General features: G+C 40.6%; 1 protein-coding gene across 3 annotated transcripts in view; it reads left to right on the top strand.

The window, feature by feature from the left end:
* Positions 1–13,482, top strand: part of MYOM1 (myomesin 1) — a 158,654-nt gene that overhangs the window by 68,380 nt on the left and 76,792 nt on the right. For all 3 annotated transcript variants that reach the window (XM_037982472.2, XM_037982473.2, XM_037982474.2), the window contains 3 exons: positions 937–1,098; positions 9,108–9,249; positions 12,287–12,486. In XM_037982472.2, the coding sequence (XP_037838400.2) occupies positions 937–1,098; positions 9,108–9,249; positions 12,287–12,486 (504 nt within the window). The remainder of the gene's footprint in view (positions 1–936; positions 1,099–9,107; positions 9,250–12,286; positions 12,487–13,482) is intronic.

Raw genomic sequence — 13,482 nt, 5'->3', positions numbered from 1 at the left:
TGAATTTTATACAAATCATGAAATCATGTTTGGCTTGTAGTATCACTTCCACAAGTTAAAGCCATATTGGACAAAGCATTAAAAGGAAACTGTATAAATTCACACTTAAAATTAAATTGAGATTTACATGAAACTGATTTGTATGAAGAGTTAAATCTTCTTAGAATAATTACCCCTTTATTCTAGATTCGAGATTGTCCCTTTATTCTAGATTCTAGAATCTGGAGTCATCAGTTCTAGATTACTAAAATTTGTATTTTGAAATAGTTTCTCAGAAAGTTAACCCAATGTTGTCATAGCCTATATAACTTCCTTAACAGCTCCAGTAACAGTTACATCAGCAGAAAGGTCTTCCTAAAAAAATGATGGAAACACATTCATGAGCTTGCATTTATAAAGAGTGACTGATACTGCTTTTGATTATTTGATTTAAAATAAAGTTGCTACAAGTATGAATTTTGATGACTAATAAATGAATTTGCAGAAAAGCAGACCAGCAATATCTTATTATCAATCAAGGTCTCCCTACTAGTAACGTATTATTATTGATTGCATATACAATTATGGCACAAAAGTATGATTTTTTGCAACTTGTATTACCCCTATTATATTCTTGTAAGTAATAAAATTTTTTTTAAAGGAATAAGACATATTTTAGCACCTTTAATTGCACTTTTTCTCTGCTTTTAGAACAAGGGCACTTATAATGTAATTTTACACCAGGCCCCTGCAGATTATGTGTCTGCCCCTGATCCCCTTACTTTTGGTCCAGTATTTTTACCAATGTAAACGTATCAGAATGTCTCAAAGTCCTAGAGACTTCCTCTAGTAGTTAAATCACTTTCAATATAGAAAAGGCTAAGGAGAGGAATGGAAGGGGTACAAGAAGGAAGTAATAAAAATAAGTTAATTTGCTTACTTTTAAAATGTTTCTAGGAGTACCTCTTTCACCATCGAAATGGGTGCAAACACTTTGGAGTGGAGAGCGGGCAACACTGACATTTTCCCATCTCAACAAAGAAGATGAAGGCCTCTATACAATCCGTGTACAGATGGGAGAATATTATGAACAATATAGTGCTTATGTCTTTGTTCGAGGTAAGTCCTAGCAAAAAACCAAACACCTAACAATATGTAGTACACTGAAGCCAAAACAGTTTTTGATTACAAAACAGTTCAAACATGTTTCATAATGATGGAAGAGTCATTTCAAAATTCTGGCCAGGTGCAATGTCTCATGCCTGTAATCCTGGCACTTTGGGAAGCTGAGATGGGTGGATCACTTGAGCTCAGGAGTTCGAGACCAGCCTGGGCAACATGGTAAAATCTCATCTCTACAAAATATTAGCTGGGCATGGTGGTGCATGCTTGTAGTCTCAGCTACTTGGGAGGCTGGAGTGGGAGGATGGCTTGAGCCTGGCAGGCAGAAGTTCCAGTTGGCTGAGATTGTGCCACTGTGCTCCAGCCTAGGTGACAGAGTGAGACCCTGTCTCAAAACAAAAGCAAAAAAAAGTAGACCTAGTTAAAAGGTGAGCCCTGAGGACACCAACTCAAAAGTCACCATTTTCCAGACCATGTTTCCATCATTAATATCAGGACTTTCTTCATCTTCAGGGAGCCACTAGTACAGTTCCCTATGACTGTTCAGGTGGAGATGCTAAATCCTAATGATACCCGCCATCTCAGTTTAAAGAAGCTGCTGCAGAAGAGGGATCTGTTATTTTGGGTGTAAGTCTTTAATATGTATTTCAGAGAGTAAATGTATTATTTCATTTCAGGTCCCTTGGCCCATAACTGAACTTTGTAGCCTCTGTTTTGGTGAACTAGGAAGCAGGGAGTTTCAGCTTAATTCTTGAGACAAACCATAATCGTTGAGTTGACTTTAGGAGTCTTTCTATTTTTTCAGTGTTTTTTTTTTTTTTTTTTTTGAGAGGGAGTCTCGCTCAGTCACCCAGGCTGGAGTACAATGGCGTGATCTCGGCTCACTGCAAGCTCCGCCTCCCGGGTTCACGCCATTCTCCTGCCTCAGCCTCCCGAGTAGCTGGGACTACAGGTGCCAACCACCACGCCTGGCTAATTTTTTGTATTTTTAGTAGAGACGGGGTTTCACCATGTTAGCCAGGATGGTCTCAATCTCCTGATTTCATGATCCACCTGTCTCGGTCTCCCAAAGTGTTGGGATTATAGGCCTGAGCTACTGCGCCCGGCCTTTTCAGTGGTGTCTTAAATGGATTGGATATGTACACGTGGAATATTATTCCTCCTTGGGATCCTAGCACTTTGGAAGACCATTAGCACTTTTTCGCTACCAGGTAGTGTTCTGTGTTTTCTTACGGGATGATTAGTCAGATGCAGTCATTAGAAGAGATCCAGGAGAGGCACAAGAAAACAACGTGTATGATACTCACAGGTCCTAGAACAGGAACAGCAGGGCCACATGGGAAAGTGCCAGTGTCAGTCATGAGTCAGAAGGGGCAAGAGGAGCAAAGGAGTGCCTAGACCAAGGCCTTTATTGGAGTTTCCTTGGGAAAGGAAAGTAGGGCAATTAACAAGTTAGGATTGGCTAGTTCAAATAATTTCAGTAGGTTGTAAGTTACAGGTGTGGTCCCTACTTGTCTGGTACCTGGCCCCAGGGATGATTAAGGCAGAGCAATATTGGTTCCTGGGTTCTACAGGCCAGATAAAGGAGGTGTGGCTGAAGTGGTTAGTTTGCATATCAGTCATGCTCCCCTCTGGGCCCTAAGAATTGGCTCGCCTCAGGAAGGCAGGCCCTCCTTAGTCAGAAAGGTGTCTAAGATGTTAAAGCATCATAATATAGAGAAAATTTAAAATAGAAACAATGCAGGTAGACTAGCTCATTTTTATCTGTCATGCACTAAATAGCATCATAAACTCATAAACATTTCGAGTACTCCGCTGGGATCCACAGACTTCCAAAGGGTCTGTGATTAGAACTGTATTTCAATATAATTAGTTTTTTTGGTAATCACATACATTTTATTTATGTGTTTAAATGCATTACTCTCAGAAGGACCTCTAGGCTTTACCGGCTTGTCAAAGGGGTTGATGACTCAAAAAATGTTAGACTTCTCATCCGAATACAACCCCTTAATTTTAAGATGCAGAAACTGAGGTTCAAAAAAGTACCAAATTTACCAAAAACTTACCAAATTTACCAAAAACTTCAGTTAATTAGAAGCAGAAGTGGAACTAGGTTGTAGGTCTTCCAATGGCTAACCCAGGATTTTAATTAGGATCTAGACTAAGCTGCTGAAATGAAATAACAAAAGGTTTGTTTCTCTCCTCTATATGAAAGTTGTGTATGATCCTGATGCCTCTTCCCAGATCCCCTCTATGTTGTTATTGCACTGTGCCTGGGGTACTGTCCCAGGTTCCCATCCCAGCCTATGGGGAGGGGAAAGAAACGGAGTGGAGGGGCAGAGGCCGAATTGCACTCATCACTTCTGCTTGGTGCACACTTAGCACACGCAGACACTTCACAGTGAGGGGAGCTAGGATGTACAGTCTCTTGTTAGCCAGCCATGTTTTCTGCTAATGCTCAGGGGTCCTAGTACTAAAAGGAAACCGGAAGAATGATTACTGGGGACAGTTAGCAGGCCATACCACATCAGCATTGAACAATACAAATGATCATTGAATTCTGTCCCAGACCAGCAACTGGTACAGATATCTGAATATCTATACCATCTGAAAAGCGTGTCAGGCGTTCTCCGCCACAGAGGCATCATGAAAAAGTCTGTATCGTCAGGGAAGACAGGAGCTGGCCTTCTGGGAAAATTGCAGTGAGAACCAACACACTGCAATTAGCAAGTGTGTTCATTTAGCCAAATTGCCAGGATAAACCTGGCTAGATAAGGATGAACTAAGCTAAGTCTTTGCTTCCGCTTTCCGTTGTTTTACCAGAGTCAGAGAACATCGCTGGCTATTCCAAAAATCTTTGTCATGCTCCTTCCTTCGTTAACTTTTTCTGGGAACTCTGACCTAGTCTAGGGTTCCTCAGCGTTTCTCAGTGCCCACACCCAGAAAGGTGCCTCTTTGCCAGGTTTAGGCCAGACTTCATGTTACTAACTATGGACGAGGCAAAGGTGTTCCAATTTAAAATTTACACTCAAGCCAGCTTTCAAATCCACAAATTAAGGAAATGGAAAGATTCTCAGTTTGTCAGAGGTTGATGTAAGAGAATTGAAAAGATAAATGGAAAAGACAAAATTGGAAAGGTAAATTTCAGAATTGCATTGTGAATTTTACAATCTTTAGAGAAAGATTTCACTTATAAATTTATTTTAAATGATATATATTAGGTTTTTAAAAACATATTTTTGAGATATAATTTACATGCCATAAAGTTCACTCATGCTAAGTTACAATTTGGTGCTTTTTAGTTTATTTACAGAGTTAGACAACCATTACCCACACTCCACTTTTAGAAAATTTTGACCAGGTACAATGGCTCATGCCTGTAATCCCAGCACTTTGGGAGGCCAAGAAAGGAGGATCTCTCGAGCCCAGGAGTTTGAGACCAACCTGGGCAACATAGCAAGACCCCATCTCTACAAAAACTGAAAACAATTAGCTGGGCGTGGTGCATGCCTGTGGTCCCAGCTACTCAGGAGGCTGAGGTGGGAGGATTGCTTGAGTCCAGGAGGTTGAGGCTGCGATGAGTGGTGATTGCACCACTGCACTCCAGCTTGGGTGGCAGAATGAGACCCTGTCTCAAAAAAAAAAGGAAAAGAAAGTGAGAGAGAAGAAGAAAAGAAGGCAGGGAAGGGAAAGGAAGGGAAAGGAAGAAGGAGGAGGAGGAGGAAGAGGAGGAGGAGGAGGAGGAGAAGGAGAAGGAGAAGAAAAAGAAGAAGAAGAAGAAGAGAAGGGAAAAAGAAGGGAAGAAAAAGAGAGGGAGAGAGGGAAGGTAGGGAAGGAAGGAGGGAAGGAGAGAAGGAAGGGAAGGAAGGAAAAGAAAGAAAATTTACATCAACCCAAAAAGATTTCTCCTCCCTATTTCCCTCTTCCATACCCAGTCTAGCCCCCTGCAACTACTAATTCACTTTCTATCGCTATAGATATGTCTTTCTGGACATTTCTGGATCTCTATGGTTTTTTATGTCGGCCTTCTTTGGCTTTACGTGTTTTGAGGTTCATTCATGTTGTAACACCTATTATTCCTTTTTCTTATTAAATTGCATTCCAATACATGGATATGCATCCTTTTGCCTGTACGTTCACCCACTGATGGACAGTGTGATTGTTTTTACTCTTTGGTTATTATAAACATTTGTGTTCATATTTATAGGCCTTTATCTTCATTTCTCTTGGGTACCTACCTACAAGTGGAATTGCTAGGTAATTTGTGTTCAACTTTGTAAGAAACTGCCATTGTTTAAATAATATATATATATTTTAAACTTTGTATTCATTGAGCTGCATGAGGTCACTTCAGGGCATTGTTTTGGAGCTCTGATATTCTTGCAGCTTAGAAAATAGCTTCCACACCAGAATGATCAGTGTATAAAGCACCATATGTCTGCAGAAACACATTGTAAAGAGCTGTACACATTTGGCCAAGATTTTATTACACAGATAATATGTGTTCATTGTGAAAAAATAGATAATATAAATTTAACAAATAAAAAGTAAAGCCATCCATAAGTCTACCACCCACAGGTATCCAGTGTTATCATTTTATTACGTATTCTTTGAGGTTTTGATGTATTCTTTCCTTCTCTTTCTCTTTTCTTTTTTTTCACACACTCTCTCTCTCGCTCTCTCTCATGCAGAGAGAAAAGAGGCAGAGAAATAATAAAGTGATAAAGGATGTCATTAAAATGTCATGAAAGAAGAATTGAAAATGGCAAATAGGTATATGAAAAAATTTTCATTAGTAATCAAATCAATGAAAATTCAAATGAGGCTGTGGGCACAGTGGCTCACACCTGTAATCCCAGCACTTTGGGAGGCCCAGGTGGGAGGATCACTTGAGCCCAGGAGTTCAAGACCAGCCCAGGCAACATAGTGAGACACTGTCTCTACAAAAAATTTAAAAATTAGTTGGGCATAGTGGAGTATGCCTATAGCCCTAGCTACTTGGGAGGCTGAAGAGGTAGGAGAGCTTGAGTCTGGGAGGTCAAAGCCACAGTGAACTATGATTGCCTCACTGCACTCCAGCCTGGGAAACAGAGTGAGACCCTATCTCAAAAAAAAAAAAAAAAAAAAGAAAGAAAGAAAAAAAAGAAAATTGAAATGAGATTATTTTTTCTATCATATTGAAAAGATTTAACGTTTTTTAAAATCCACTGGGGTAAAGGAGGAACAACACTGCTACAGTGGCTGGTGAGTATAAATTGATTTAACTTTTCTCAGGGTCTTTGCCACTAAATATCAAAAACACACATTTCCAACAATTCTAGTTCTAAGAGGACAGAGGTGAAAAAAACGTTTGGGGGAAAATTGAAAGAAATATAGATATTCACCAATATGCAAGTTATAGAATAAAGTATAATAGATGCTCCATGAAACAATGACATACCACACAGCAATGAAAACCAGTGTCTACCCACATGTATTGATATGGAAATATATCAAGAAAAAACAGCTTACATGAAACTACATAGTAAAATCACTTTGTTTCAAAAATAATCATTTCTGAGTTTATAAATATAGAAGAAAGTCTAGAAAGATTTAGGCCAATATGTTAATAGTAGTTATCTCTGGGTTATAAAAAAGGGATTTTAACATATTTTTTGATTATCATACAGTTCACATAAAATATATATAATACTTTTACAATAAAGACAATAGAATTACTTACATTTTGCAAAAAGTTTTTAATAGTCTGTGTCAGAGGTCAAAATATAAAGAGTAGTAAGCTAATCTTTGACCTAATAATCAAACTTACAAAAGTTTGGCTATTTGAAGGGCTGGGAGAGGGAAGGGCAGAGGCGTAGAAGAGGATTAATGTTGTCTGAAGGGTGCTGTGGGCCCCACCCTGTGTAGCAGCTGCTAGAAGCCAAATACTATGATTCCTTGCTTCACAGTTGTCGCTTGTCATCCCAAGTATGTTTTGCTTCTCACACTATATTGTAGCTTCTTGAGAAAAAGGTTATTATTATTATTATTATTATTATTATTATTTGGAGACAAGGTCTTACTTTGTCACCCAGGCTGGAGTGTAGCGGTGTGATCATAGCTCACTGCAGCCTCTACCTCCCAGACTCAAACAATCTTCTTCTGTCAGCCTCTCAAGTAACTGGAAACACAGGCCCGCACTTCCACACCTGGCTATTTTTTTTTTAATGCATAGAAACAGGATCTCATCATGTTGCCCAGGCTGGTCTTGAATTCCTAGGCTTAAGTGATCTGCCTGCCTCAGCCTCCCAAAGTGCTAGGATTACAGGCGTGACCCACTGCACCCAGCTAGGATCCTTATTTTTTAACTTTTGCGGTTAACACCTAGAAGAGCACTGAATGAATGAACAAATGAATGAGCGAATGAATGCCTGAGTAACTTGGAAGATTGTCAAGCCCACCTCAGTTCCAAGCAATGCTATACAAATGCTGAACAATGGCTCCCTGAATGCCCACTGTCTGCCAGGCTCCACAACAGCGTATTCCTGCCATTGGGCCTCTAAGCCATGGATGCCCAGCTCACTAAACTCTGCTCTATCAATTCAGGGGCTGCTGGTTGTTGTGCTATAGGCCATTAGCAAAGGACATGGCTAGAGGTTGCCAGCTGTCCCCCTTGTAGCTGAGTGGCTTTCTAGCAATGCCTTTTTTTCAGCCCAAGCATGTCAGCCTCAGCATCCCCACCTCCTCTGCAGCTCTGCTCTGCCTTTGCCATCAGCAGCACCACCCTCTGCCATCCAGTGCTCTGAAAGTCTGGAAGGAAAGACGTGTCTCCTCATCAAAATGCTCGTTTCCCATTGAGTGCCATGCAGAGATTCTGCATTAAGTTTTAGGCACAATGATTTAGTTACATTCTCCTATAGCACTTCTGCAGGAGATATCTGCCTAGACGCTTTCCTGCTGGTTCACAGAGCAAGAGACAGAATGTTCAAAACCCAAGTGGCTTGAGCTCTTCACAGGTAATGCAAACCTGTTAAATGCAGTAGACAAATGTTTCTGCTATGTTATCAAATGTCCTTGTAACTCATAAGAGTTACAGAATGTAGATCACAGGAAAAGAAAGTGTTTGTTTGGTTGACATGGGCGCTTTCCCTTGAGTGAGTGGCTCCCGCATGTCTCGCCCTCTTCTACTAACTCCGTTTATGAAAGCGTTGGTCAAATGCCAGGAGGAATTGGCAAATAGGGGCCTCCGCCCCCAGGGACCCTGCCTCTTGTCTTAATTATTCTCACTTAAAAGGTTGCTAACTGAATATTTTCATTCCCCCTTTTCTCCCTCCTATAAACAGCCCTGATTCACTAATTTAGCTGTGCCTGAGGGGCTGCGTGGTCAGGGGATCCCATTTCATAAAAAGGGATTGTACTGTTTCTTGTATTATCCTGGACTTTTACTAAACTCAGATAAACTAAGCTCAGATGTGAGTATTGCATTGGAGTTCTTTTCCTAAGTGTCTTCAGTTTGGTGGCAATCATTTGATTAAAACAAATGTTTTCTCTTTCAAAGTGGTAGTGTCTTGCCTAGGGACTGGCCAAGCTCTATGACTCGTATTTTCTTGCCGATGCCTCCAGAAGGGGCATTTGTCCCTCTTGGGAGCCTTTCTTAGTTTTTTCTTAGCAACATTGCACAATCAGTGTCATGAGAACTGACTTTCTGGCACAACTGACTTGTGTGCATGCAATCTTCAGCATCTCTATATTAATTTTCTTTTGGAACATTTTGGGCCAGAAGGACCATGAGACAAAGGTCATGGGTTCTTTTCAGAGCACTTTCTATTTTCTGACCCAATGTTCTTCCTGCCGAAGGTGAAAAACACACATGTTGGTCAACAAATAGCAAGATTTGATGCTTGCTGTGTTGGGGCCAAAGATGGAGCCACTGTGATGATGTGGTAAGAAGTGTGTGCACTGAGACCTCTGGCTGCCGAGCTGACAGCATGTCTGAGAGGGTTAATGGGATCCTTCTCTCTCCACAGATGCTGATGCAGAGATTGAAGGAGCCCCAGCTGCTCCCTTGGATGTGAAGTGCTTGGAGGCCAACAAAGATTATATCATCATCTCTTGGAAACAGCCAGCTGTCGATGGAGGGAGTCCTATTCTTGGATATTTTATTGACAAGTTAGTGCTGAGGCTAATATCAGTTACAGTTATTTGGTCGTAGAGATGCAGTCTTGATTTCTCCCATCATTTCTAGGGGAAATATTTTGTTTTCTGGCCTTGCTCTCTGTTTCTATTTCTGTATCTCTCTTCATCTTTCTTTTTCTCTATTTGTCTCACTCTCTCACTCTCTCTTTCTCTCTGTGTATATAGATGTACACACACATACACATACATAGACACACATACATATAATGGTACCTACATATATATATATATAAAGTGGGTATATATACCCATTATAAGTACCTGTGTGTGTGTGTGTGTGTGTGTGTGTGTGTGTGTGTTGAGTAGGTACTTGGAAACACCGATTTCTAATTGAGTACTTTTACAGCAGTTAGTACCTGCAGATGGAATGGGTCATTCCCCAGCAGACAAATGTGACAGCTCATATCATAGTGTCACAAAATTCATCTTTGAAACTTAGGTAAATAGGGGTGTGTGTGTGTGTATATATATATATATATATATAGTTCATTTCCAAGATGGCCTCTGTTAGGTCTCTGTTAGGTCTACAAATTCATAGCATTCTTGCCAAATTAGTGACATGAGCTGGTAGTCAAATTCAAAAAATTCTTCTTTGGAATTTAGGTAAAAGTTCCAAAAATGAATTAATTATTTACCTAAATTCCAAAGATGAAGTTTTTTGAATTTGGCTACCAGCTTATGTCACTAATTTGGCAAGAATGTTATGAATTTGTAGACCTCATAGAGGCCACCTTGGAAATGAAATAACTGGAATTCAGCATAGTTAATGTCCATATTCCTAATATGTCAATAATTTAAGAATATTTACTTTGGTAATACTACCAAAGTCTTATTTCTACCTCAGGATATGTTTTCAAGTTATACAAAGAAGTAACAACAAAAAATCAATAGTAGCAAATTATGCAGTATCTACAAGTTGTTGTCTACATTCTCCAAAACTTTAGAGGCTCTGATATTTATAGTAATTGGGCTTTACACATTAATTATGACATGATTTTGGACAATACAGACAGCAAGTTTAGATTATTGGCCTAAATAACACTGTTCTCTGACTTGGTTTCTATTCAGATCATTGCTCCAATTCTCTTTTCATTTTTGAGTAATGAAACCTCATTGTAGAAATCACTAGAGACGGACAATCTGTGTCGTATTAGCACAGTGGGCTTGCACCAAGGGTGCGTTGAACCTCGCAGTACATAAATACAGGTGATTGGGCTCAGAACTATTTGTAAGAAATATTTCTAATAAATTATATACTATTTAACCATCATGTGAAATAATGCTTCCACAACATTTCATCATTTAGTAGTGATGAATTGTGAAGGTTTAGATATATTCTTTTTTGTGCTTTATTGTCTTTGGCACATTTCCAAGGGATTTTTACATTTTGACCAGTGAAAGGCCGGGGACAGTCAGTACATTTTGCTCTCCTCTGGCCTTAGTCGTAACGAAAATACCCACCTTGTGGCTATGATTTATTAGGCATTTACTGTGTGCATGGCATTGTTCTAAACACATCGCATATATTAACCACTAACCCATAACCACCCTTCAAGTAGGAAATGAGGCCCAAGACCACATATCAGTGAGGAAGCACTAACTCGCCTAAGATCACGCGGGTAATAAGCAGCAGAACTAGAATTCAGATGTGAGCCTGGCTGTAGGTTTGTGTTCTTTCTGCTCCAACGTGCTGCGGACAGTGTCAGGAGCAGTGAGTTCCGCCTTTCTTTCTGCCCACATGAGGTTAGGAAGGATCCTCTAGTGTCACTAGGTCACCACAGTATCTGCACAGAGAAGAGGCTGAGTCCTGGCAGAATCTCTGGAGACAGGTGTAGTTTGAAGAATTGTCCTGGCCCTATTGGCTTCTGCCACTGCCCCACCTCCCCAAAATCCTAGCAGCTCCAGAATTTCTACCAAGGAGGATTAGGGGAAATGGATGGAAGGCAGGGATCGAAGCCACATTTGACAGACAACAGTTTACATAAGGAAAGTGAGGAAGTTGTCTATTCTGCTTTACATAAGGAAATTGTCTATTGTCCATATCAAAGAGAGGAAGGTGATTGTGAGGTGATTGTGAAACTTCCCACACCAGCCACCTCTGTCCTGCCACTGGCAACCCCCAGGCCCCTGAGAATCATTTGGGAATTATACATTTTGGACATAGAGCCCATGTTGGGGAAATGATATGAACTAAAAGTGCAGCACTCTGCTCATAAAAAAAGTAAGAGTTGCTTAATCCTAATGCTGTAAAATTTAATCACATGTTGAGCCCCTAAAGCTTTGTTGATCAGGCCAACAGTATGATACGAGCTGTCACATTTGTCTGCTGGGAGTGACCCACTCCATCCCCAGGTACCAACTGCTGTAAAAGCACTCAATTAGAAATCAGTGTTTCCAAGTACCTACTCAATCTGCGCCTGCCAGGCCTGGGCATCTCCCCACCTCTCATCAGTCTCTTCGGTTAAAGAAACAAACATCTCCACAATAACCTCCTTACCCTCTCTATACAGGATGTAATGACCATCAAGTGAGAAAATATGGTGAACTATTCTCCAAACTACAGTCCAAATAGCTATCTTTTACAATGCCAATTTTCTCAATAATATCTCTGTTTTTCAAAGGAAATACCTAAGGAAGACAGAGAAGTCACTAATGGTAGAATTGAAGGCATCTGCCGGGAGATGTTTGCGGGTCCTCTCCAGTGCTAAGATTGGATATATTTATCTGCTTAGCCCAGCAGCTCTCAAACCCCTCTGCTTTGCACACAAGGCCCCTCAGACGCCTGCCTTTTATGGGTTCAGGAAGGACCTGAGGCTTCTTTCCTCTTGGTAAAGAAGACACAGTGCATTTGAGTGAAACTGGGTGCCTGCAGTTCACCAGCTAGTGGGCCACGCCTGACTTGGATATTTTACTGGGAGATCTGAAACAACTGGGTGGTTTTGCAGCTCTGGAGATATTCATTAAGCCATACTTCTTTTACTATTTTTGTCAATCACGCTCATTCCTTTAGGTGTGAGGTGGGCACAGATAACTGGTCGCAGTGCAATGACACACCTGTGAAGTTTGCTCGTTTTCCTGTCACTGGATTGATCGAAGGTCGTTCCTATATCTTCCGAGTTCGAGCTGTGAATAAAACGGGAATAGGTTTCCCATCTCGAGTTTCCGAGCCCGTGGCTGCTCTGGATCCAGCCGAGAAAGCTAGACTTAAAAGTAAGCACTTTTCATTTTTCAGGACCTTCCCTAAACCTTTTTAAAATGACGGCAATCAGCTTCATTGCAAGGTTGTTCCTCTCCCTTCCACTAGAGGGAGACAAGAACAAGAAATCCTTTTTTCATCAGAAAATCCGAGGGGGAAAAATCCCCCGAAAACTTTGCCTTAGTCATTCTTTTAAGGGTTTTATTTTATTTTATTTTAGTCAGAAATATTTATGTTGTTAAACTGAGTTCCAGGCATTGTGTGTGGAATGAAGTATGAAAGCAAAGGGCTTCGAGAACATTTTTATTCCCATTATTATACATTCCAAAAATAATTTTCTTTCTGCCTCTAGGTCTATTTCTTTACCTTGGAATCCACCCTTAGAGCATTAATATCTCAGCACAGTGCGTCTCTCTATATCAAAGGAAAAACAGATAGACAACATTATATCTAATCTAGGTTTGAGTTCTCATATTAGACTGTCAAAAATCATCTTTTCAGGCCAGGCGCAGTGGCTCACGCCTGTAATCCAGCACTTGGGGAGGCAAAGGTGGGAGGATTGCTTGAGCCTAGGAGTTCTGAGACCAGCCCCGGCAGCATAGAAAGACCCCATCTTTACAAAAAAAGAAAAAAAAAAAAAGCCAGGCATGGTAGCACACACCTGTAAGTCCCAGCTACTTAGGAGGCTGAGGTAGGAGGATTGTTAGAGCCCAGGAGGTCAAGGCTGCAGTGAGCTGTGATCATACCATTGCACTCCAGCCTGGGCAACAGAGTGAGACCCTGTCTCAATAATAACAATAATAATAATCTTTTAATAAATTTAGTCTCCAAGTCTTAATGTCAAAACCATGGTACATGAATCATGCCCTATATTTGTTTTGTGGAAACCCATATGGCATCTCCAACAATAGGGAACGTAAAATGACATTACGAGAAGTGTTGGATAGTAACATTTCAGTCTTATGCCAGGCTTCTCAACCTTGGCCCTACTGGCATTTTAGGCCAGTAAT

The sequence above is a fragment of the Chlorocebus sabaeus genome, chromosome 18, assembly GCF_047675955.1.
Source record: "Chlorocebus sabaeus isolate Y175 chromosome 18, mChlSab1.0.hap1, whole genome shotgun sequence".
In the NCBI taxonomy this organism is placed as follows: Eukaryota; Metazoa; Chordata; class Mammalia; order Primates; family Cercopithecidae; genus Chlorocebus; species Chlorocebus sabaeus.
Note: the sequence above shows the minus strand (reverse complement) of the source record. Positions and strands in the feature narration are given on the sequence as shown.